Genomic DNA, 27,417 nt, shown 5'->3' with positions numbered 1-27,417 from the left:
CTGAATGGAGTCCTTTGTCTTCTGATTTATCACATGATGATCGATGGAATGAGTGAGTTTTCTGATGAAATGTTTTCTGTCAGCCCTAATGAAAAACGCCTGTCAGAGCTTTTGTTACGTTTTGGCATATTAGAACCCAGCAATCGGAGGGCCAATCTTTTACTCTCCAGGTTGGTATCATAATGCGAAACCATGCCGTATCGTAGACAACTTTACTGACGGGGAAAATAACATCAAATGACGTCACATAGGATTAAAAACCTACATTTCTGTAATATCTCTGGTGTTGACCGCAAAGAATACTGTGATTTATGCGTTTTCAGAGCTACAAATGTCTTATCGGGGCCATTGGGGTGGGGCGGAAAAGAGAGAGAGAGAGAGAGAGAGAGAGAGAGAGAGAGAGAGAGAGAGAGAGAGAGAGAGAGAGAGAGAGAGAGCAGCGCTTAGCCTATGCCACAGTCTCACAGATATTTCGATAGCCATGCATCACAAAGATGTCTTGTTTAAAATTGATGAGTCTAATATGCAAATATAGTGACCAATGCGGATGAAGGCTTCTTTTAAAGTCGTCATACAGACGCAATGAAGGTTTTACTTCGCCCGGACGTAAATTTTATCTGATTGATATCAGTACAATAATTAAAATAAACATCAACGTAATTAGATTTGACTGGGCTGTCCATTTTGTTATCTTGATGCCGGGCATTTTGCGCTATTTAACCGAGTCGTTTACCCGTTGAGATAAGTATCCTCATTGATGACAGCAGTTGTCTGAATGTTAAGAAGAAATGAACAACCTCTCTCTCTCTCTCTCTCTCTCTCTCTCTCTCTCTCTCTCTCTCTCTCTCTCTCTCTCTCTCTCTCTCTCTCTCTCTCTCTCTCTCTCTCTCTCTCTCTCACCAAATAAAAATCAGTGTTCATGTTCAAACACTGATACAAGTACTAGTTGCAATACATTCAATACAATTCATGTTGATGTCTGTTATTCATATGTATGTATATATATATATATATATATATATATATATATATATATATATATATATATATATATATATAGAGAGAGAGAGAGAGAGAGAGAGAGAGAGAGAGAGAGAGAGAGATATCTATATATATATATATATATATATAGAGAGAGAGAGAGAGAGAAGAGAGAGAGAGAGAGAGAGAGAGAGAGAGAGAGAGAGAGAGAGAGAGAGAGAGAGAAGAGATTCAGTTGTAGTCAAGTAATAATGAAGAACTCGTTCAGTTGTGACTCAGAGTTTCACGCTTTTACAAAATCATCAGGCATATATATATATATATATATATATATATATATATATATATATATATATATATATATATAAAATAATAATAATAATAATAAGCAACCTTCCTCTATCCATGTAAGGATGGCTCTTTCCCTTGTATATTTTACTTAATCTAGCCCTCCTTAGCAAAACTACCTCATCCAGTAATCAATTATATTACTAGTAAATTCAATGGTTAGAAATAAGCTAAATTATGACGTCGATATTTTCGAATTTTACTGATGTCGGAGAATTTGCCCGTAACTGCTCTCCACGTATTGCATGCATCGTAACTTAGAGATGCATTGTACACCAAATCGTTTCTTTTGTTTGATGTGCTCATCATATCAAAATACAGAAAATCTTTCAAAGAGAACAGATAAGAACCGTTGTGCTCAGATGAGACAGACAAATCTAGTCATTGTAACTTCAATACATTATTGATACTGGAATTGTCAATGAAGTGCCCCGTGCTCTTCCAAATCTCAGTTCGGATGCAGTTTCGTTTCTGTGACAACTAGTCACGAGATCTGAAGTCATGCCTGACCCGAAACTGATTATTTTTATTGAATGGCCAGGATGAGTAAGGGCGCTGCGGCTGATGCGCCGGCTGTGGTGTAATTTTCAAGCGACACACGTATGGAGCTGATTGCTCCCGCTTGGCCCGTGTTTAACGCCAGACATGCGTACACGGTCACAGCAACATCAATTTAGTAAATTGACTACGATTTGTGCACATGACTTGTCGAGCCGATAACAGTTCTCGGTCCTGCGGAGCCACGGCGGTTTTCTAGCGCAGAAAACTTTTTTTTTCGCACAGGTTTTCTTACCTCCCTCGTAGCAGTCGAGGAGTCAACACACCACCATGTTCGTTGGTCACTGGGCAAGAACAGCTCTGACGCTTTTCCTCTCGCTGAAAGGTAGGTTCGGCATCTTTTGATTCTTTCGGGAAAGGGAAACAACAATACGGTTGAGCTGCTGTGAATTCCGTAGCTTCCGTGGCCCGAAATAGATTTTACATTCGTCAAATTTGAGCAGGTGCGTCTTCTATATATCAGGTAAATTATATGTTGTCGATTGATCCACAGAGGTCCTCACCTTCTGACGGCATTTCTTTGTCGCCCTGGCAGAGAGTGTGGGCTCCGCTTCGTCTGTGGAATCGTAAAAGCCAAAACTGACAACTCTCGCGTTTGAAATATATCTGTCACGCACGACCTTCCGAAAGTATTTTTAAGAGGGAATTAAGAAGCGCAGGGATTCACGGAACACCTCCGAGTCTGTTTAACGCTGCTGGCGTGAAAACAACCGATAAATGTTTATTTTTGATTGGAGAACTACATAGCGTATTGACCTGTTTGTTTCGCAGTGGCAGTTCGCAAGGGGAAGATGCTCCGATCGGGATATAAATTTTGGACGATTCTTGTAACTGTTTTATTTGTGCCCCATAAGGATGTGTTTTGTCCTTTTGCTCCGCGCAGTTGGAAGACAGCGAAACTACTTCAGTCGTTGCAAAATCGAAGTCGAATCAGGATCGTTCAAGGCGGACAACCCTAAAAAAATTTTCTTTGCGGTTGAAGGGCCTCACTACCTATGATGTCCGATTGCATGCGCCCCCTTCACTCCTCAGCTATAACTGTAATATTCGACTTTAAACTATAAACCTAGATGTTCTAGCATGATTCATGTTGAGACTTTGAGGAGACAAAGCTGTAAATCTGACATATAAAAGCACTTCAGTTTCCACGAACACCCTGGTTGAACTTTTCCCAATGGAGTTACAGAAAAAAACCCCGGTAATATGTGGAGTAACGTGTCCTCATAGGAAGTGACAAGGAAATTGATAACCTCATTGGTATCTTATCAAATCTATTTAAAAGAGAAAAATAATTTCCATCAGGGGTGAATCACAAAAAAAATCTGAAGAAAACATTATATCAATAACATTCTGATCAAAACTGTACGAGCCCTTATGACACTAAATGCTGCTACTAATTAAATTGACGTGGCCCCTTTTAAGAGTGTGAATATGATTAATCTGTGTCTCTGCATTATACATGTGCCTAAGGGCAGACTCTCAGAAAACAAGCCTATGCGTGACCGGATGGCAATATTTTGATTTATTAATTCCAAATGCCGCAAAATGCAAACTTTGTTTCTCCCTGACATTTCTCCGATCAATGATGTCAGGATGTCAATTTCGCAATTCTTTTAATAAAGAGAGCGCATTCCGACTGGAGATAGTCCGTACTGCCGCACTCCACAAAAAGCTCGTCGCATATTATCGAGGAAATAGTGTAGTCTGTCGTATCTGATAGCTATATATTGAAGTGCATATCGAAATTTTTTAAACTTGTGCATATTTTGATGCATGCGACGACAAATAAGTCGTACTTGCCTGTAAATGACAAAAGATAATATTTGGTTACCACACAAAAGTGTTGTAACGATTTTGGGTTCACCTTGAAGAAAGTAGGTGTACATGAGTTCGCGAAAATTGATGCTTTGTGACTACCTGCCCCTTGCCTGCCTTGGCTGCTCACTTATCAACTTTTAATAAATCGTCTATGTTGTCGCTGATTCTTAGAAGTACAACTTTGGTTTTCTCTCTGTACAACATATTAAAAATCTCTCTGTCTCTCTGTCTCTGTCTGTCTGTCTGTCTGTCTCTGTCTCTGTCTCTGTCTCTCTCTCTCTCTGAAAAAAAATTGTATGACGATAATTTGATTGACAACACTAAATGACCACCAGACCTTTTACTTGGCGTCATGGCAAACATATTGTAAGTCATGCGTTTATGTGTTTTGCTTGAAAGCAAATTTTTTTTCATCGGTATAAGGTAGATTTTAAAAGGGAGGAATATAAATTATTTATTTAGACGTGAACACGTTTTCTGAAATATTTGTGCTTATTACATGATGTAGCCTTGGGCTGACCATGTATCATGTCATAAATGTGTATTGAGGTGCAGGACCCACAGCGTCATGAATTATCATGTTATTGAAGTAATATATTATCACCCCGGTCGTTCGACAGGTATTCATTTCAGTTATAGTCTGCATCTGTCGATATATAGCTATTCGTGAAAAAAGTGACACGCTGGATTGGATGATTGGAAATGTTTTATGAGGATACCGGTCTCTGAAGGGGAACAAAAGAGTAAACAAACACTGACTAAATAATGGTGCGAGGCAAATAGTGAATCTATAGGGAGTTGTTCTATTGATGTTGAAAAGGGAATATTTCCTTTCTAAACATTTGATATTAAAACAGCAAAGTGTAATTCGAAAGCCTTTTATATTTTCTATGTTTACGTTTTGCACGACTAATATTATTTGAAAGCTGAACTGGATCATTGCTGCGGCGTCCTGTGCCACAGTATGGCGGCCATGGGCTGTTGTAATGATGCGCTCTGCGACTGTGATTTGGAAGGTCGGTTCCCGCCTGGACTGGTGCTCGGAGCCCAAGGCGAGCTAACCCCACGCAGGAGCTGGAACTCAGCACCCCAGACACAAATCGTAAATTTCGTGACGGACTCACGCCCGATCGAAATTATTCTGTCACTAAAGTAAATTGTTGATCTAATTACGGAAAACAATGTACATCTCGTTATTCGAAGAGCACATAATTGACGGAGATGACTTCCACACCGGACGGCTTCGAATTAGTTCAAACGCCATAAAGGGTCGAAGTAGCTCGTATTACCTGGCAAAGAATCGAGTTCGTTATAAATTGAACCATTAGCTAATCACCGACAATAGCGAGGACGAAAATAATCGAGTGAAAAGCTCTCGGCTCATTACATATCACAATCAATGCCTATCAACCCCATTCTTTCCTATTTTTGATAATCACTGTCAATTTCCATTCAATCTCCGTCGCGGGAGATCAAGAGAGTCTGCTCGGTTGTTTGAACGCGTCGTTCACCGGCTCCGCTTGTCTCCGCGACTTTTTTTGCACCCCAATCAAAAGGAGCATGCAAGCTATATCAACATTTCCCTAGTGGAGCGGATTTGTACAACTGTCACGCCGATCATGAATATTTCAGGATCGTGTCAAGCAGCTTGGTCGTGCTGGTTTTGAGAGCTGATTTCTAGGTCGACTCCATGCAACATTGATGGTTTAAGATTATTCTGATTGAAGAATGGTTCAATGGTGAATCAACGCAAGCAGTGAAAGAAAGGAAGAGGAAGTCACGCAATACAGGCAAAGTACAAGTGTGCGAAACGGATGTGCTTAATACACGATATCGGTGGAAAATAAATTTGATTACTTATCCAAATTTACCAAGAGTCAACTTTGTGGACTGATAACTAGTCACAGAGCACACATTCGGGCACTTTGTTCGCCGACAAATTGATACGGAATATCAGCCGAGATATTTGCTATCACTCTAGTAGACTGAGTCTTCAAGGAGAAATGGACACCGAGATTGACATGGATGTCAATTTCACTTGATTGGAAATCCATTACGCTATCGTTGCGCGAATGGCCTCGTGTTTCAATTAATCTTGCCCGCCAAGCGCTGCCAGTTTTCAACAGTACTTTACTTGACCCAAGCACATCAAAATCTAGTACATATTAAAACTTGGAATAAACTGGTGAAATCCAGAGGACGGTAATCTTGAGCAATGTTATCATGTATTATATTTCGAGGCTGTTTGAGTTTTTATTCGGATGACCTCTGCACCCTCATCAATATCAAATCAGGTTTTCTACAGACACTTTATGTCTTATTAGTTTACTTTCATGAACAATATGTTAAGTGCTGAATTTAATAAAGCATATTTTAATTTGTTTGGAAGGTATAAGACACCTTTATTCAACAAACAAACACCGCATTCTGCGTCTAGGACAAGAGTTTGACATCCAAGCTACAAATGTTCCACCATCCAACAAAAGCGCTCACGTAGTTCGATCTGAATCCTCATTTGAAGTTGTATTGGTGAATAAGATTAATTTATTGTTGACTTCAAGGCAACAAAACCTTTATTTTGTTGTTCATTCGCTACCACGCTTACTACCATTTTTATTTAGCGGGATGTAAATTAATTGATGCGAAGATTGAAAGCACCAGTCATTTATACGAGGTGATGGCTTGTCAATCAAACCAGCAAATTTTTGCAGGGTTTTGTTTCCGCGTGAGTATATATTTTTGCTTGCCTGACAGGCGTGTTTTTCTTACAATGGGGCCGTCAATATATATCGTTGAGGGGAAATAGCATTCTACTCTGTATACAGTGTTATAGTTACACCCGAGCTGTTCGTTTGTTATAACATTTCTCCAACATTGATGACAGTATAGAGGAAAACATGCAAATAATACTGTAGGGTAATAATTAGCTGCCTCCATCCTTTGCGTTAAGTACAAAATATATCAAGTGTGCAAATCTTCCAAGTTCATCTCTGCTGAATTAGTTTTTATTGAATTAAACTGTGCCAGCGAGACCATGAATGTCAATGGAGAAAACGAGACGTGCAATAAAGTTGTCACCGCACATTTTAAATTGACAAGTTGCAAGTTTTCCCTGGCATCGACGAAATAATCGTTAGAGTTGCACTGCAATAGAAAATTGATGAACTTACACAGAGAGGCATGCGCAGTGTCAGTGCACTTCGCCTGGAGAATCATCACCCATTTCACCCTTTTACTAATAAAAAAAGTTGATGATCTGCATATGATATCAATACTCATGTGCTCTGTTGACGATTAAGCGGGTTTCATGCCAGACTGTTGTGCGCTTTAAAATGTGCACAATCAGAAATGTTAAACTCTTTAAACTGAGGAGATATGTTGTACCCAATACAGAAATGCGATACATGCTGTGGTATTTACCGAAGACGCTATGATATCTGTTCACCCAATAAGTGTAAAGAATAGATAGCGATATTTGAATGAACTAGAACATGTAATGTTAGAGTTCATTTCGGTCCTGCCATTATTAGACAATTCATGACAGTATGTTTGTATATGAGTCGCCCTCTTCCCTTCCGACCAAATAACGACGGGGTTGTCGGTACTGACATCTGTATACCGTTTTTTTTGTCCACAGTTTGCTTGGCAGCGGAGGCCGAGGAGAGACTGTTCACACGCCTTTTTACCAGCTACAATGACTTGGTGAGGCCGGTGAGAAATGTGTCCGATATACTGACTGTAATGTTTGGACTCACAATCTCACAGCTCATCAACGTGGTAAGCTAATAATACTGTCACTATATTATTCCACTTTTATCAATCTGTGAAAAATAGTTGCTTGTTCTACTTCTAAAATCAATGTTGAATCTCTTCTGTTCAATACGTCAACACAGTCTGTAAAAGTGTATTGGGTCCGATGTTATTGTTGGTAAATTAATATTTTTGTTCGGGCAAGAAACAATTCGTCAATAACAAAACATGCATATTATAGCAAACTCTGCGATGTGTTGGTAATAATTTAGGGAGTTGAATGAAGAATGGTATGTTATATACAACAGAAATACTTAACATATTTTATGGAATTGCAACCGTTGTCCGTTTAGCTGCTGTTCGTCATTCATATTTCATCCATTCATTCATTACCACACGGCCTCCATTCGGGGATTTAAGCCTCATCGATCAGCGCCATTCAGGCGTGAGGGTTTCCTTGTCATTTCCAACGGCTGTAACACCATGGATGGGAGTGTATTGTTTGACTTTACAACCAAATCTACATCATCCGCTTTTGAATCATTGCTGGAGCTTTTGTGGCTTTTTCATCACTTTGTTGGGTTTTAATAAAAGGTTTCTTTATGTCGTAATTTATTCTTTTCATCTCGACATCATCTGTGTAAACAGTTCCTACATTTTTTATTCGTAATACATTGCATAAACTTTCAGATTTCAATTGCGTTTTGTATTTCTTTTACATGCTAGTGCAAATTTCATTCGCATAAAAACTTTTATACTTCATCGATTTCATTCAGGTTAAGTTGCAAAATTATGTTCCTTTAAAGACAAGTGAATTAATGGATCTCGTCCTTTAAAATTCGCTTTATCATCCTTCCCTTCGTCTGTTTCAGTTACTCTTCTCACTTGATCTCTTTTTTCACGTGTCCTCTCGTCCCTTTTGATCCAAGGAACGTCTTAGCACCTCTCCAACTTTGTTCTGAGTATTTGCCAATGAGATTGTGGTTCCAGAAAGTCAAGTCGAACCATTACGCTTCACGTCTGTCTCGTAGCACATCTTGCAGTTTGAGTCTATTCCTTTCTCTGAAATCATAAGAGTTCATGACATGCGGGTAACCTGGAGACGACCGAAACAGCTAAACACTGAAGAGCGGAGATCACAAGCTGTGGCAAAGCAGACGAGTTGTCAAGACAACCAGGACGATTAAACCAACACAGAGATTATTATCATTATACACTCGTTCGTTAGCCGTTCGCGACCCGTTTTCGAAGACAGCACGAATATTGCTATATAATGGAAATATTGACGCAAACGTGCTAAGCGAAAATCGATTATTGTTTCGCAATAAAATTAATTACTTTAGTTTCCTTGGTCACCATGGTCACAGCTGTGTCAATGGAATCAATGCCTTTGCATTATTGTGTACAATTATTGATTTTGTAACATTCAAAATACAGTAAAACACTTTTCAGAAGTTCGGTCAACAGAATTCTACAAAGCTGAACGTTCGCATATCATGAATAAAAACGTCATTGTTCGCTTTGCGTTGGCTAGATACTGTATTGAAACCATTCTTGATTGCAGTGAACAAAAGATGAAATCGTCCGAAATTTTGTTAATTCTCCCCAGCTCAGCATCTAAAATGTGGTCAAATCACTTTTGGCATATTCGCGGTTGATTTATCATTGATGAACTCGTTCAAGGTCAACGCTAACTTTCACGAGAGACAGTCGAGTTCGATTTAACTCCTTCTCCAGGCTTGATAAGCCGGTTCATCCTTCCGTGTGACCGTAAAACGGATTTTTTTTATTTTTGAATATCAAAATGATTAATTATGGTTTTAAGTAATCACGTTCGGTGTTCATGGCGAGGGCGCCGACGACAAAGAGTGGCCTGAGCTCGTTTCCAGTGTGGTAGAGTTGTACATCTGCAATGCTGGATCGGTCGGTCTAAATTCGCCGTCAAACTATGAATTTACGCGGGATTTTGTTGATGGACTTGCCTTCCATGTAGCGCCGCGCCCGTCTTAAAATATTGTGTTATTAAAATAATAACTGTCAACTCGCAGTGCCCTTTTTAAGGCCAAAGGTCGCACTGATGATTATGAACACAAGAAACCTTTGCTGGGGCAGCGTTACTTGTACCTTCTGCCCGAGGGTCTGTCATTTAATTCAATGAGTCATATTCAATAGCGGTTCTTTAAATACCAATGCTCCGGCCATAGAGACAGTCACTCACTGTATATCTGTATCATGTCCGGGGCTAGCAGAACTGAGTTAATAAAAAAATTGGGCATTCACGTAGTGTCTGAACCTGTCTGCGTATGGTGGTATGGAGTGAATGGTATACTTTGTGTTCGGTCACAAAGATAGAATAGTTCAACGGCAAATGTTTGTTTTTTAAGTTAATCGCATAGTAGTGAACATGATAATCATTTGCATCATTGAGTTTGCATGTCACAGGTGCACTCTTCCGGTTATAATCTTTTCAGTATGATTGACTTACGTAAGTTACATCTTTATGATCATCGACAGACATGTGTACATGTGAGATTTTATGTTTGAATACATTATACAAACCAGTACTGCGTATCACCGAGCTTCGCCATGACTGAAATATCAACGCTAGTGCCAAAACTCATGCGAGGTCAAAAATTGGAAAAAAGAACTATATCATGACTGATGACATTTGACAAATAGTGTAATTTTAATTCTACACAGGCAGCTATAGGTTTTTACTTTTGGTTTTCCACATTGTAGGCAACGAGTTTCGACCCTCCGTACTCCTCCCACCTGCCTATCCCCACCCTCATAAACAACGATGATGTTACGGCCTAACCTGAAAGTCATCATGACCTTGCCGCAACGACCAAAGCCGAAGAGCCGATTATTTAAACAAAATATTCGACCGCTCCTTCCTGTTACGGTGGCTAATTGGACTAATTGATAGAGATCCGGTATGCATGGATGCATACGGATGCAGAAACGTTATCGCTTTCTCTTGTAATGCCGCGGCCACTGGAGACCCACCCTCTCTCGTCCGTGACAACGCATCTTAACAATATGAAAATGCGAGAGAGTCACAGAAAGAGTATTTCATCAAATTGAAAAGTTATTAAATGCTCTCATACCCAAGCCAATAAGTTGTACGCTATACTTTGAACTTTGACCCTCGACCATATACACCGACAGATGTAGCTTTCCTTATACCTTTTCTCCCATTTTATACCCATTTACATTTAGGTACGTCCCAACTATATATTAAATCGATGAAAATGTATAAGGAAAGCTAGATCTGCCCGTAAAGTGCAAGAGGCATGAAACTTAAGTGATGACTTTGTACCTGAAATAATTTTTATATATATATATATATATATATATATATATATATATATATATATATATATATATATATATATATATATATATATATATATATATATAAAATGATTCATAAGAAACAGACCCTCCCCATCCCAAACATTAGAATTAATTTTAAAAACCTTATGAGTCTCATACTTAAGTCTCTCTCTAATTAGGATGCGATATTTCAGAGCAAAATTTGTGTGAAAAAATATGCAATTGTGATTTAGAAATCACCTATCCATTAATATGTCCTAATGAGAGTATTTTCTTCCATTTCGTGAATGCTCTATCAGCCAAATGTCGCTCTTCACGACTTGAAGAAAAGTGTGAAATAAGGAGTTCGATATCATTTCGCGGATGATCTTGACTTTCTCCCGACCTTCTCTAATTCAGCTGTTCTTATAACCTTGTGGTGTTTTCGAACATGGCTCAAAGAGCCTTTTTGAGTGCCATGAGACCCTGTCAGTGTCATTTTCCATATATTGCTTGAGCTTTATTCCTATATTCGAGCCGTTCTAGAGATAAATGAAACTTTGAGTGACTTTTCACAGTTTATAATCACAAGGGGTGAAGTAGCTTTCGTCGTGAAGCTGACACGAATAAACCATCCCTACACTGACATCCACGACATGCGATTTCAGAGGAGATGTTCACCTGCGCGCTCGTTCGCGTAACTCTCGATTCCGTTCTGTTCAGTATATGGCACGAATTTTTGCAGACGGTATTTCACTAACAACGTTTCTGAGAAACAGGCGGCAGGCTATCAAAAGTCAATTTATGCTAGAACTCCAATTGCTGTAACTCATACTGATTTTTATTCTGTTTGTAAAACACACATTCCTTTTCTTCCGTTATCATCATATTGATGTTGAACTTGGAAATATTGCCTGTATACATGTAATGTTACTATTGACAGTTGAATTTGTAGTCTGGACTCGAATTCATTTGTCAACAATAACATTTTTCTGTTAGACAGTGCGTTGTGTTACCCTGGCTGAAACCACGTGAAGAAGGGTAAAAAATAATGAAAAAAAGCTATTAAAAGTTGCAGCTATGTTGTCGCTTTAAAATACAATCGTGTAAAACTGACATGTCTCTTTTAATCAAAATCAAGTTCAGCAGACTCGATCCGTATTCGTAATGTATGTAAGACCGACAAGACATTTTACAAGTCCAGTGTTAGCAGCGGTATTTGTTTGATCTTGTCATCCGTCATGTTGACTCTGGATTAGCATCAACGCTCATGTTTTCCAATTTTACGCTCTACCTGTTCCATACCAGTATCAGCAGTAACACACCCCCTAAGTGTTTAATCAATGTGACGATTATTCGCTTTATTTCTTTTGCAGGACGAACGAAACCAAATTATGACCACGAATGTCTGGCTAAAACAGGTAAGATAGATCTATGTTGGCGTCAGATGCCGTTGTGTTTTTCCTTCCCTGCGTCAGCCTGCTAATTTGCCAATAGAAATTTACCAATTCACCGTAATTAACTGCGATTATAATTAAGTTATGTTTGCCTGTTTCCGCATTAAAAATACTAATATTAGTGTTTTGCATACAAGACGTGCCTCGTTTATAGGAATGGATTTTTTAAACCGTCATATTATTTGTAACAGGGAGCAAAGGTCACCCGAAACACGTTTTGTAATCGGTTTCAGTGGTGAATTTCATATTCAACTACGTAATACGGTAAATGCAGTTATAGTTAGATTAACAATGCACTGTGCCAGCTTTAAGGCAGTACGCGCATCAAACTTGAAACACTTAAATTTTTGCTGAAAATTCCCGTCAGGGAACCTTAAATGATTCTTTTCAGTACCAAAGCAAGAATAAACATCTGGGGTCATTGTTCAAATTTTGGTCCCAGAAAAACAAAATCAATTTACTAAGTATTCAGCGAGCTTCGAAATTCAAAATGGCCGCCTTCTGTGTGTTAGTAACTCTGTTGGGTAAAATAAATTTTCCATTTTCACAAAGTAAGCCTGTAAAAACTTCAAAATGAGCCTCACAAGAGGTACGCTAAAACAGCATTGTCAAATTTTGAGAGTCAGAATACCCGCCCCTATAGGCCGTGCAGTCTGTCTTAAACTTGCTGGACTCATATCCCAATTGGTCTGACCAATTCTCGACTTACATTTCGAGATTGAAAGCATAACGAGAAATCACCAGTTCGTCACTGATAATATAAATAACCAGACATCATATCGATCATATACATACACGAGGCAGACTCAAAATAATCAGTTTTGCTGCAAGGTTAATTTGTCCCCTGATTAAAATGTTTTATTAATAAAATGCTTTTATTAAATAAAATCTGTAAACGTTATTTCAATAAGACAAATGTTCTTGCTAGGGGCACGTCTACGGCTTGCCCGATGTAGCCAATATACCCCCGAAGGGTTTGATCCTGAGTTCGCTACAGTAGCGTAGGCCAACTCTATACCGTTCACAAAGATGAGCGTGGATCTTGTCCCCGGTCAATAGAATTCAAGGGTTAAGGCCATTGTCTCCGTAGCGGAATATTACACATTACACAAAGCCATATCATTCCGAACAATTGGAAGTGGTGTAAATTTAAAAAAAAAACCAAAAAAGCAAAAACCTCCAGACATTGGCATGTTCATCGAAGACCTTTTTCCTTGTATCTTCAATTTTGTTCAAGCGCCTTCTGTTTTGTCATAGTGTACTCCGCTCTCGCAGATCAGTCACAATGCCCTGCACGCTTGCTGTATTTAATTTACATTCACGGCAACTCCACCATATCTGTGGCCCTTCCATTCCATACTATCTTTCAACCTTAATTCAATCCGTGAGATAAGGAAGCTTCAAAATCTGCCGCCAACCGACGCAAACGTTTCCGCTGTGTAACGCAGTAGTAGATGTATCGTCTTGTACGTGGGTGTGGACACGCCGAGCCATGAAGAGAACACGAAACAGTTAACGATTAAGACCGAGACGATCATATCTGTGAAATGACTAGCTACATTTTCGCGGTGCTGGCGTTCTTCTGATAGGCCCTTCAAAATCGCTTCAAAACGCGTAGATTACATCGCGGTAATCCACGGACAGAATTTCGAGCTATCTTGAGGAAATACTAGTGTCCTGGTGACGTCATAATGGGCTACACGGGAAGTCAATTAGAAGATTGTTCCGTGGTTGATTTGCAGGTCAGATAGGTGGAGATGTGCCCGTAACTTTTAACCCTTCCATACTCAGTTAACATCAGAAAGTTTGATAGAGAGCTTGAAAATGTCTGTTTTGATGCCATTGAACATATCTGACATGTGAATTTTCCTCTTCATTGCTATCGCTTGTCATTCTTTATCAAAGATAGTCTTTTCCTCATCCAAGAAACCATAAAGCTAATGATGAGAGAGAGAGAGAGAGAGAGAGAGAGAGAGAGAGAGAGAGAGAGAGAGAGAGAGAGAGAGAGAGAGAGAGAGAGAGAGAGAGAGAGAGAGAGAGAGAGAGAGAGAGAGAGAGAGAGAGAGATACCATGTACCATGTAATGCATGAGAAAGACGAACGACTTAAGATAACTGAGGCGATGATCTAGCTTGATTGATGTTGAAGAGAGATTGTTTGGTCGACAGTGAATTTTCACAGTTGACTTGATATTCACAACGGTTTGATAAGTTTGTGAATAAGTCATAAGATGGGTGCGCAGGTGAATGGGTTAATTTAATTGGATGAGATGGTAAGAGGGAGAGCGGTTGTTCCACATTGCATTAGGTTAGTCGAGTTCATACTTTTTTGGATTGTTTATTGGTAGTGGAACTTGAACATTTGTTAGGGAGTGTGTGCGTCTTGTGTCTGTGAACTGCTGGTAAGGTGTGAGGTCAGACTACAACCTGATTTATCAAGGCGAGTGATCGTTGATTTGCTACTTTGTCGGTTGATTGCGGGGTCATTGCGGGGTCATTTGGCAAACGCGATGCCCGTCAACGTCCTTCCCTACAGATCCAGTAGCTGTAACATCTGACGAAGTTTCCACTTTCTTTATACCAACGGCAGTTCCTTGCTCTACTTCCCAAACCCAGCTGTACATTTGTAGACTACATTGTTATTGTTGACAGGTATACATTAAACAACAACAACAACAACAACAACAATCAATTTCACAACTATAGGTGCTTTGTTAATAAGATATATAGTTGGTGTTTCATCATGCTTTGAGAGTAGAGCAAGAACTTGTTATTGACATGCAAAACAAAAAGTGAAGAAATCACCTTTACCGCTACTTGCCCTCTAATTATACTTGTAGCTTTAAAATACTTATTTTATACATACTTAATACATACTTTTATCTATTTGTTTATTTGTCTGTTGGTATTTTAGTAGCTTCCATTGGTTGAATATTGATTGATTGATTGATGATGGACTTTTTGTAAAAGTGGTCAGATTAGTCCACGAAAGATGGATGGATTGTCGATGGTCACTAGATTATTGGGTGCGAGTGGATAGAATGGTTTTGGTGGATGCCTAGGTTGATGAGTCTGTGTATAGATTGCGGGCAGGATGTTACATAGACTGATGAATGTTTGACGAATCAATGGTCAAGGATGGATCATGGCGTGGGCATGAATTGGTCCCAAGGCTGATGAATTAGTGTATTTATAAAAAAAGCTGACGGTTTGTGAGGGAGGTGGTTTTCATCGCAAAACACAAATGTGCAACTCGCAACTTGAAATTTTAATCGGTCGCCATGTTGTTTATTCAAGAAAATTTTCTAAACTGACAAAAAACAATAGGTAGCCGGTCAAATTTTGGATAAGAGAAGTAACTGGCGTTAAAGAATATGAATATTTGAAATTCAACACGGCCGTCTTGCACTGCTTCAACTCAAAAGGAAAAATCAAATTTCCGATTTTCACAAAAACGTAATATTTTCTGTTTATCTCGAAAACCTACGTCTACACAAATTGTAGACGAGCAAGGAATTATAAAGCGGGGTTTACCTACGGAGAAGGCGGATGGGTTAGAAAACTTGACAGATGTATCTTGTCATACTCTGGGTGTATGGCTTGACGGGTTGGAGAATGAGAAGGTTAAAAAGATGGCACGATTACAGATAAACTGAATATTTTCAGAATTATACAGCTGCACCTGCTGTTTGTCACAATTTTGAACAGGAATTTCAACATTGCTTGAGGAAAGATTTAGAAGTAAAATCACGACAGTGACACCTTCATAGCGAAGTTCGAAACATTTCCATTGTTTAAAAGTGGCATTCTTCCAAAGAATACCAATAAAATGAATATGATTACATGCAGGAGCTATAGGCCTACTACATACCGTTTGAAATGAGCAGGGCATCAAACAACTGTCACCATCGCGTCATGTATTTAATTCTAAGCGCAGAGTCTATATCCACGTGTCAATTGTCCTGCTCATCACGAGCAAGCAGGAAACACCAACCTTTCCGGTAATTAATATTCGGAACTTGGATGGGTATTAACGATCATAAATATATCAGTGATGGATTTGTCACTTTCTCTTTCCGTTGCAGGAATGGGTTGATTATCGGTTGCGCTGGGATCCTAACGACTATGGTGGTTTGGGTGTTTTACGTGTCCCTTCAGATATGCTGTGGCTTCCAGATATCGTGTTGTACAACAAGTAAGTGACGAGACAATACTAATCTAATTCTGCAATGACATCATTAGTACATACGTGTATTAAACAGTTTCTTATGTATGTATGTATGTATGTATGTATGTATGTATGTATGTATGTATGTATGTATGTATGTATGTATGTATGTATGTATGTATGTATGTATGTATGTATGTATGTATATGTATGTTTATGTATGTATGTATGTATGTATGTATGTATGTATGTATGTATGTATGTATGTATGTATGTATGTATGTATGTATGTATGTATGTATGTATGTATGTATGTATATGTATGTTTATGTGTCAAGCATCAGGTGCATAGGTTCGTAGCTTGCGAGGTCGGCGATTCTGATGTTACAGTTTTGTAGCATTGAAATTCCCTGGCCCTCGGAGAATCACCCTTCAACTAATTGGATCAGAGGAACCTGATATATGTCGATTGCCATCAAGCTGGGGAAACGTTCGTCCTGATTTTCAACTGAAGTCTATCTCAGCGTAACAGAATAGGAACACCAGGATTGGAAACTGAAATGGGCTTACCTTTCGTCTGATGATGCATTCAGTTTGAAACACTATCAGAATTGGAAAGACTTGGGGATTTTAGAGGGTCAAAAACATGTTTATATACCATTAATTTTACTGGTTTAGCATATTATACAATGGCAGATCGTAGGAATTGCTTACCAATGTATGTACGATAACGGCGACGTGCAGAACAGTATGTTAGCTTGCAAAAATGCTGTGGACTGATCGTTATCCAAGACGCAAAAAGCCGTTACTTGTCACTTTGTCATAAAGCAAAATATAACATCGTCCCTGATAGGTTTAGAAATTAATTACAGGTGTCGTAATTAGGTGAAATTTGAACCCGCTTTTGATGATGAAAATTCCATTGAAAATATTTACGGGGCATTTCCTCCGCTCTCCAGCGGTTACTGCTTTTAAGCTTACACAGAATATACGAGGCACCTCCTTTGTGGTGTTAAGTCGGAAACACGTAATATGCGTGTGACAATCACTCCATGTCATGTTCACTTAAGGCCAACTGAATATTTATTTGAGCATGCGTAAATAATTCTTTAATGGATTCCATACAACTGAAACTCCCTGGTGGACTACAGTTTATTATCCTGTTCCATAGATATGTCAACGTAATTGAAAAAGCGACCAAAATCAAAGATGTATTAATTGTTCAGTTTGAACAAAACATTTCTCCTTGATTGTTATTGTCTAGTGTTGTAGAAAGTGTGTCGTTCGGCACCAACTTGAATATTTCCATGCCTAAAACAGGGAAAGGGATAACCCCATACTTGAAAGAGGGGAGGGATTCCTTTCAAATGCTAAACCTATCGATGATACATACAATTTAAGGTTCTGTTGCATATCCTTTCACTCGAAACTAAATAACGGCAGGAAAATACAAATTTGGAATTCAAAATGGCCGTTGCCGTTGTATGTGTGAAAGCAATAGGGAAAATGTGAATGAGCGACTTTCGCGAAAACAAGTCGGCTCCACATCAAATTTGCTGTTAAGAATGAAAAAGCTGGTAAACTAAAAACTGTTCTGAAATATCTTTTCTAGATCAGGATGTTCGTGTGCTTGCTCCCTTTTAGCCAAAGTAGTGCATTTTAAAAGGGAATAATACTATTCGTTTTGAATTATTCGTATCAAACATGCTGAAATAACGCCTCCACGTGGAAGAATTCATCTCATAATTAAGGCATCGTTAAATGGCAGGAACAGTTTATTGGGATCCTTTCCTACCGGACGATTATGTCACTTAAAAATCAAGGCGAGCAAACTTTATAAGGGCGCTCCGACCGATATTTCCGAAACGAGCGGCGAATGATACTGCATGTAAAATTCCATGGCTGTACATGTCGGAGAATTAGCATAATGACTTAGGGTAGGCGATCCACAAAATACCCATTCATCTTTGGGGACCGGCTGAATTATTGCTTTTACCGAGCGTGGCCCGCGCTAATCTACCACTAATGCTTTTAAATTGATTTTCCCCCGGTGTCGCTACACTACTCTAAATGTTGATATTGATGGCAGTGTAACTTTGTACGGTGTGATGCGAAGGCACGGGGAATTGTGTCCAGCATTTACAGGCAAGTCACGAAGGCGAAGAGAATCACTTGTGTAAAATATAATCTTTTGATGGGTGTGTCGATCGACTAGCGATGCATCCTGCAAAATTACACGAGACGGGAGGTCAAAGTAGTTCTACTTGCTCTTGTTAACCAGATGGGAGAAAAAAACGGATATATCAAGGATGTATGTTGTATTAGTTGTAAATATTTCAGTCTTGTTTTCTAATTATCAATACCATTCTGGAGTTTTATTCTTTCACATGAAATTTTATTTTCTGTTGCTGATTTCCAAAAGATTTGAACGCCTGTGATGTTATCTCCTGTTTTTGAAATACTCAGAAATAATTTCAAATTTCATTCCATCCCTGTTAAACGCTCCTGACCATCTACGTAGTTTTAAGTCTTGCTTTGCATCATTCAATTTCTCTAGTCGTTTTGTCATTTTGTTAACGCATATTAGAGTGTAAGTCACCTGGAAACATTTATGCGTATCAGGTTTATTCAAGAGTTACATCTTGAGGAATGGAATGGTGTCGTTGAATTTAAGCGCTAGGTATTTGGCGCGGGCAAGACATTGTGAAACTGTGACCGTGCACCAGAACTCAAATAAAGATAACGTAATTCGACTGAAGAGCTAGTGCGCCCCCTGTAGATAGTATCACAAACTGAGGATGGGCCATTAGATTTTTGGAGGGAAGGGTAAAAAATGGAAAATAAATCTGTAGAACAAAGTTTGTTAAAAACATATTAGCTGCCATGCTGATTTCGGAAAAAATATATTCACATGAAAGTTAGCGCAAAACAAGGTCTGTAAATTTTGAAAATGTGATATGTACGCTAAAAATATACCAAGCGTACTTCTGAGAAAACCAAAACAGAAATAACGGGAAAGAAATTGTCGAATTTTGAAACGAAAAAATAAAACTGCATGTCAGCATTCTGATCACCCCGCCCCAAAAGATCTTAGTGGTCCATTCCGTATCCTACCACTGTCTACACTGATTATATGTAGCAGAAAATTTGCTAGTGCACAGATTTCTCTCCGGCACACTCTCCAAGATTTGAGCAAAACTTTTTCTGGGTATGTTACATTTTGAAAGTTAAAATAATCAGTGTTCTTTTGAGTGAAAAGTTATAAGTGTATTTGGACATAGGCACTTAATATAAGGATTTCATCAGTTGTTTTGTCCAATGAATACGTAAATATGTTATTCCCTTTCATTGATAATTTCTCTTGATCAACGTGAATGGTTCTTAAAGGTACACTAGCTGTATTAAACTGTCAGTAATGTATTTTCTTTTATTTCTATTCTGTAAAATAGGTTTTGAAATACAAAGTTTTAACCTTTTGCACAAACACTTTGTTGACAGCATGTAATGTAATTGTTGACAAACGAATTTTAGTGCGGACCAAAATTCAATTCTCAACAATTATACAGTTCCCAGATATTAAGGGCATTTAAATACCTGAATTGAATCGACAAAGAGAAGTTTGTATCACCAAAGGTTCATGACACAACAATTTTTGTCAAAAATGAGAAATCTGTGAAAATTATTTTAGAAATTTAGAAATTGTGGAAAATTTCAAAGTTGAAAACCTATCAAGTTTAATAATAGATAAAGATAACAGAAGCGACTTGGATTGTCATAGAAGTCTTAGAAATTCTATAGAGTGTATTGACGAGATAGAATGGTCAACAGAGCCAATATCAAAGTGCTTAGAGTTTATGAGGGTTATAACAAGGACAAGTGTAAAATGTTAAATTTGGAACCAAAATTGAGAAATTACAAAACACGTTTATTTGGAAAATGCGAAATCTAAAGCCTCTCGAAGAAATTGTAATTATTAAAAGTTCAGGGCCATCAAATATTTTGTATTCATACGTAGCAGCGGTATCAAGTGTACCAAGAGATGTTGCGAAGCCAGGGGGTTGATAAAATAATTTATGATTTTTTTAGATTATACAAGATATAAGATAAAAAGTGTGTCTTAACTCCTATAATCACAGAGGACTAAATATGCCAACTTTATTTTACTGAGCTTGTGGTAGTGCTTAAGTTTTCATGGTATGGAAAACTGTTTGATGATAGCTTGGCTAAATGGAAAAAGTCTTCTCATTTTATGAACAGAAAGATAAAAATTGGGGAACACTTGGATCTTGCATTAATCCCAACGATATACCAATCCAGATTGTGAACAAACTTTCTGAGTTCTATATTGATTGTCTTTATGTGTGGTTTAAAGTAAGATGTCAACAAACTATTGACCACTATGCTATGGTATGACTTTCATGGTATTTTCGTTTCAACAATTGATGATGAATAGTTTAAATGATTTTTATATTAATGGTGTTCAGATATTAATATGAAAACAAAACTTATTTATGATATTTTGATTGCAAACGTTTTGACCAAAACAGGGACAATATCAGTTTGGGAAGTGATGGAATGTATTTGTAATTTTGATGAAAAGAAGTTGTGGATGCCTGCTAAGAAAATTACCCAAGAAAAAAGTTTAACCGCTCATTCGATTTATACATAAGGTAGCATGTACCGGTAGATGTACCCCAGGGACAAATTTTCCGCGCCGGCTCTCAATTTTTCACAAAGGCGTTAAACGATAGCGTGTCCCGGTGTGTTGCTTGTGTTGATTCATTTTGAAAGAACTTTCTTATGATGTGAAAACCGTTTTTCCGCGTAGAGCTAAAACTAACACATGTACTGGCGTATGACGGCAATTTTGAATTCCACATATTAGATGTGTTTAGGTAATTTGATTCTCTGCAATTTGAATGATTCTCTGATCAAAAAATTGACAAGGCGTCCCCTGCTTTTTAAGATTGGTTATTACGTTATAAAGTTTACTTGAGAAAAGTACGAGCAAAATAACACAAAACATTCTTAGCATAAGTATGCTTGTTACATCCATAAATATGTCGTCTCCGGCTTGTCATTGTCAACGAGTTTTTTTATTTCCCGGCAGTGCGGACGGTAACTACGAACCAACGTTGATGACGAAAGCACTTGTGTATCATACGGGGACGATATACTGGCTCCCACCGGCCATTTACAAGAGCGCTTGTAATATTGATGTGCAATATTTCCCCTTCGACGAACAGCAATGTGTCATGAAATTCGGATCATGGACGTACGACGGCAGGGTCCTAGATCTTATTATGATGGACGAGGATGTTGATCTAGAGGATTACTGGGAAAGCGGTGAGTGGGATATCTTAGACTCGCCCGGCACAAAGAACACCATGAAATATCCGTGCTGCGAAGAGATCTACACAGACATCACCTTCAATTTCGTGATTCGCCGGAAGCCGCTTTTTTACACTGTAAATCTGATCATTCCGTGCGTGCTAATTTCTTTCCTCTCGGTGTTGGTTTTTTACCTGCCGTCTGACTGCGGGGAGAAGATCTCCTTGTGCATCTCGGTGTTGCTGGCCCTCACCGTGTTCTTGCTGCTGATCTCGGAGATCATTCCGCCTACCTCGGTGTTGATCCCCCTGATTGGACGGTACCTGCTCTTCACCATGGTCCTGGTCACCTTCTCCATCGTCATCACGGTCATCGTGCTCAACGTGCACCACCGCTCACCGAGCACGCATTGCATGCCCCGCTGGGTCAGGAAGGTCTTCCTGGAGATCGTACCACCCTGGATCGGGATAAGGAAGTACAGCCAGAGCAGGAATGACGATAAAAATTACAGAGATGACGCGAACATTGAACTCAAAGAGTTCGAGCCGATACCCCAGCGGTGCAGCTTCGACGAAGGGGTGTCGCAGAATGAATGCTTCTCCGGGGGAACACAGGTCAGGACTCTTTCCCAGGATGTGTTTAAGGTTCCGCGGGAGAGGGAGTCAATGTGTCTGAAGAGCTGCTGTGGATCCACGCCCATCCGTATGGAAGTAGACGAAGCTGTGAGAAGTGTGAAGTTCATCGCAGACCACATGCGGAACGAAGACGACTTCAATACGGTCAGTTGATTTCAGTTACTTCAAGGTGTAATCAATGTGGTTGTATTAAAGGTATACTGTCTCCTGTTCCAATTTTGCCACAGTTACCATGGATAGAGAAAATCTAACCAATCACAGATTTTAAGCGGGTGGCCGCTTTTTAAAAACAGCGCCCTCACATGGGCATTTTGAATACCAAGGAACGCCCCTTTGACCATATATGGTCATATTTAGATTACAGGTGACTGTATACCTTTTAAAAACGTCAGAACGAGGCCAATGACAGTCATGATGTTCGAGTAAATCTGGCAAATTTAGATCACTTGAAATAAACGGGTCAAATTCTATAATTGGCCCAAGTACATAAGCGCAAAATGAAAGTTGATATATCTTATATCAATTAAGCTATGCAAGGGTATTCAATTTTATCGATTCCCAAAGAAACTCGTCTTCTTCAGTAAATACACACGATCTGACAGGTAAATATTTGTGTGCGTGACATCCAAACGCATGAATAAACTCATATACACTTAGTTAACGGGCGTAGATGTCTAGATGTAGAGAATGCAGTGAGGTGTTCATGAAATGAATAGACACATTAACAGATTTTTTATTATTTTGCTGAGGTAAAACTTTATACCCATCGCAATTTTCTGTGTTTCGGCGATGTACTAAATAAATCAAAGGCGTATTTTTCTGTAACTGACTCTACATGTAACATGTAACATAGGAAAATTCAAAGAGCATCTTAAAGCTCCATAAGCTGTATCTTTTGGCTATTTTTTCAGAACTTTTGTTTTGTGGTTCCCCTACACTTTCTGCATTGAATCCCTAAACTATGATTTAATGCCAAGTCTTTAGCATATCAACACAACCTATATGAGTATAATCTACATTGTTATTGTTGAAAATTGTATTCAAGTCCGGACTAGAATTCATTTGTAAACAATAAACGATGATCACTACACACATACAAGCTGTGTTGGCAAAAAGAATACTCGAAATTTCAGCATGACAAATGGATTAGGGTCAGACACGGTAGTTGATATACAGAAGCAGAATACTGAAAAACTTGCCACAAGTTACAGCTTATGTCCCTTTAATGTAGTACGCGCCTCGAAAGGAAAATATTTAAACTTTTGTTCAAAATTTCCTATGTGATACTTTCACCATTCTGCCACTAAATCAAGAATAAAAATCGGGATTCATCGTGCAAGATTATGACAGAACTGTAGAAAAAAATTACCCAACATCTAGCGATATTTGAAATTCAAAATAACCGCCATCCCTGTGTTAGTCCAATGGGAAAAATTATATTTTGGATTTTCGAAAAATCAAGACCGTGAAACTTTCTTTCTACAAGAGCTTTTGAAATGAACCCCAACAAGTGATAGATCAGAAAAGAATTTTAGAAATTTGAGAGTCTGAATTTCTGTCTCCGAAGCGCATTCTACACTACCTTGAAATTCGACATCCCATTTTTCTTTGTCATGGCAAATAATGGCTCCATGTGGACACTACCATTCTTTCAAGAAGTTTACATACTATGAAAACCATAATTTTGCAATAAGTTATACAGTGTCCATCGGCTGTGGAGACCTCAACACTTCTTGGATCTATGGAAATTTAATGGGCCGTGAACATTTTCCTTATTGCAATTCAGGAAAGTTCTCTATCTGGTCATCATTTAAAATCAACGTTCATAAATATGGCATTCTTTTACAACATTAGCAGTAAGTCTGAAAAATGCCCTTCTGTCTCTTTCTGTTACAGATGAGCGAGGAGTGGAAATACGTCGCCATGGTTTTAGACAGAATATTTCTATGGATTTTCTTGGTGGTTGTCATATGCGGAACTGGCATTATCATTCTTTCGGCACCAAATATATTTGATAGCTACGAAACGCAGAAATGACCTCAACCTTGAAGTGTGAACTGCATTAATTAATGGGTTGACTTGTCGCCATGAACCGTGGATCGTTTGGTTTAGCTTCGATTTGGGTGGCTGACGACTTAGTAAAAGTTGCCCCTTGCGAATCCTTGATCTCCGAACGAATCTTGTCGAGTATGACTCAGCGTGGAATGATACTGGTTTTCCGGCCAGATAGATGTATTCCTGCAAGTGATGAGAATTGCCAAACAGGAGAAGGTCACCGATAGCTGATATGTGATTACGAAGTCAGTGATTCAGCAGCTCTCCTGAAGTTGATTATTTTCAAAACCTTCGAAATTGATGTTTTTACCCCCAATAGTTGTCTAATTGTACCTACTGGTGTCATCAAAAGTTGTGCAATCTGTTATTTGCTGACGCGGTTGCTATGGTAATCACTTTTGGGGGAAATATGCTCGTTCATTTTCGTAGTTTATTGGCTAGCTTTCTTTCGTGCCGACGTGTTCGTAATTTTTGTAGAAGTTAAACTTTGGACACGATATGGCAGTGTGGCGAAGAGATACTACGAGGCCACCAATCCATTCACAGACATCCGCCAATATACCCGTAACGATATATATTGATTGAGTCACACGCGGGTCGACGCCAAAACCATATGACGCCCCCTATTCCGAGAGCCGACAATACACGCTTTACAGCGTTTTTGAGGGCGCTAGTCATTGGGGATGGTCCTGCAGTCAATTTAACTTCGGCAGACTTTTGTATACAACCACGATATGTTACTCTCAACGTTCCCACGAACCACGGCACAAGGTGCAGACACGGGGATTGTGTAAGAAAACAAGCAAACAAGTTGTACAGTTAACATTTGCTCAGTCGTTTCAAATTGATTCTTGCGCCCCGTAAGTGACCTGCCATGGATAATTTTTCGGTCTCTTTCCAGAAACACTTTTTACACCAGGAAATCAGTAAAATCACGGTTACTCTACCCCACCTAACCGTGGTAAAATCGAGATGGCTCAATGATCTGTTTGTTTGTTTTTTTGTTTGTCTTTTTTGGGGGTGGTTGTTTTGTCTTTTCTTACTTTCCTTCACTTTCGAATGAAACTGACAAGAGTAGAACGCACAACACAGCTTCTCAGTTTCGTGCGATTATTCCTATCTTGGGCTGAGAAAGGCCCTTGTCTGGAAATGATATTGTAAATTGAACGTTCTGCCATCGCGACAGTCACCTCAAATAAAACTTTGGTCTATTCTGGTGTTCCTGTTTTTTTTTTTTTACCAAATCAGCAGAGCTCACAAACTGAAAGGATGCTCAATTACAACATACCTTTTATCATCAGTGTCACAATTCGGGGAGAGACAATCAACTGGATTCTAGGCTTATTTTAAGAGCATGCAATCTCCATACAAGAGTATAGCCTTTGAAACTCCGAATTAAATTTGTCTGATCATTTCCATTGACATACTCACATATTGACAAAAGCTTGCAACGATTGAAGCATTTTTTCCAACGATGTCAAAAGACAATGACTACCCCGTTTTTTAAGTTGCTTATCATTTCGTCAAATTTAATTGTTTGTGGTGATATGATGTAATGATATGATGTGGTATAAATAGCAATAATTTACATGAGCATGTTATGAATCGGTTGTTTCAGCATATTCACAAAAGCTTCGGTGAAACAATTGGCCCCTCACTTGGTCATGAACGTTTGACTCATGCCAAAGTGACACTTTCTAGTTATAGAATGACCCCCACAGAAAGGGTCAACATTCCAGATGCTAATACGAGAACTATAAACCCGGTTCTACTTATCTAACTTTATGGTTTCGGAGACTATTCTATGTATACAGCACGTTTTGACCGTCACCTTGCTTACTTAGTCGCAGAGGGTTTCTGTAATGAAAAAAAAAATGTAATGGAGGTCATTCAATACCGAAGTTCATTAGTTTATCATCAACCTGTCTTTACGAGTGAAAACACACAGCATATTGTCTTTCACAAACCTTAGCCTCTCATTAGATTCATTTTCAGATCACCCACGTTGAATTCTGTGTATGCAAATATTAATTGCACGAGGATTGGATCCCACGTTTAGATGTAACTTATATTTGTTAAGTGTTACTCACAACTGTTATGAACGTCAATTGTCCATAAATTTCTGAGTTCCTGTCATAATTGACATTGTTTCTATGTTTTTGTCGCAATTATGTGGATGAGTTTCAGAGTAAATAAAGTTATCGTTATGAATATTAGCTTTGATCTTGTGTCTGAACGAAATAGTGTTCAAAACTAAAGTGTATAATTTTGAGTTGAGTTTAGAATAGTAACAATACTGGGAAGACAGCGTTCGAGAAAATGAAACAGAGGAAAAGAAGATCAAGCAACGACTTTACCCCTTGAATGTAGGAGGTAAGTTGAGGTACCAACGACTGGGCCCGAGCTTGCATATCGGCTTATGTTGTGATGGGGGACTTTGAAACCCGTTAACATCAACAGGTGGTTATAGACATACCGCCACCTGAACTCACACACGTTTATTGGGAAGAGCGCCCTCAATTTATTTATTTATTAGCCGTGTTCACAATAATGACATTGGCTCAGAAAGAAAGAGAAGGGGAAGAAAATGTATAACACTGAAAAGTTTTCAGATTCACTTCATTCACATTAGCTCAAAAGTAATTAAACTTTCTGACTGAAAATCTGTAACAATTCATTCATGTATTTTGCAACAACATGAACAATGCAACTGTCAGTACATGACAAAAAGTACTTAAGAAGAGAATCATTGTCAAAGCATTTTAGCTGGTTCTGAATGTTAAAAATCATTTCTAAGTAAATTGTTCGTACAGTGTGTGCTGGTTTACTTGGACATAATAAAATACAATGGATTTCATCACCAACACCAGAATGACAAAGGGTACAAAGTCTAAGATGTCTTGGAATGTTTTTAAAACGACCAATTTCTATTGCAAAAGTATGATCAGAAATTCTTGCCTTTGTCAAAGCAATTCTGTGAAATGGAGACTTAACAAGTG

The 27,417-nt window shown here is 38.7% G+C and overlaps 1 protein-coding gene across 1 annotated transcript; it reads left to right on the top strand.

Moving 5' to 3' along the window:
* The first annotated feature begins 1,903 nt into the window (after positions 1–1,903).
* On the top strand, positions 1,904–26,640 carry LOC139121709 (neuronal acetylcholine receptor subunit alpha-2-like). Its single transcript, XM_070686799.1, has 6 exons — positions 1,904–2,212; positions 7,343–7,482; positions 12,150–12,194; positions 16,315–16,424; positions 21,508–22,507; positions 24,260–26,640. Exons 1-6 carry the CDS (start codon positions 2,158–2,160, stop codon positions 24,398–24,400), a joined length of 1,491 nt encoding a protein of 496 aa, XP_070542900.1. The 5' UTR covers positions 1,904–2,157; the 3' UTR covers positions 24,401–26,640.
* Positions 26,641–27,417: the final 777 nt, after the last annotated feature.

Source organism: Ptychodera flava, chromosome 21 (genome assembly GCF_041260155.1).
Source record: "Ptychodera flava strain L36383 chromosome 21, AS_Pfla_20210202, whole genome shotgun sequence".
NCBI classification, from domain to species: Eukaryota; Metazoa; Hemichordata; class Enteropneusta; family Ptychoderidae; genus Ptychodera; species Ptychodera flava.
This window is presented reverse-complemented; position numbering and strand designations above follow the sequence as displayed.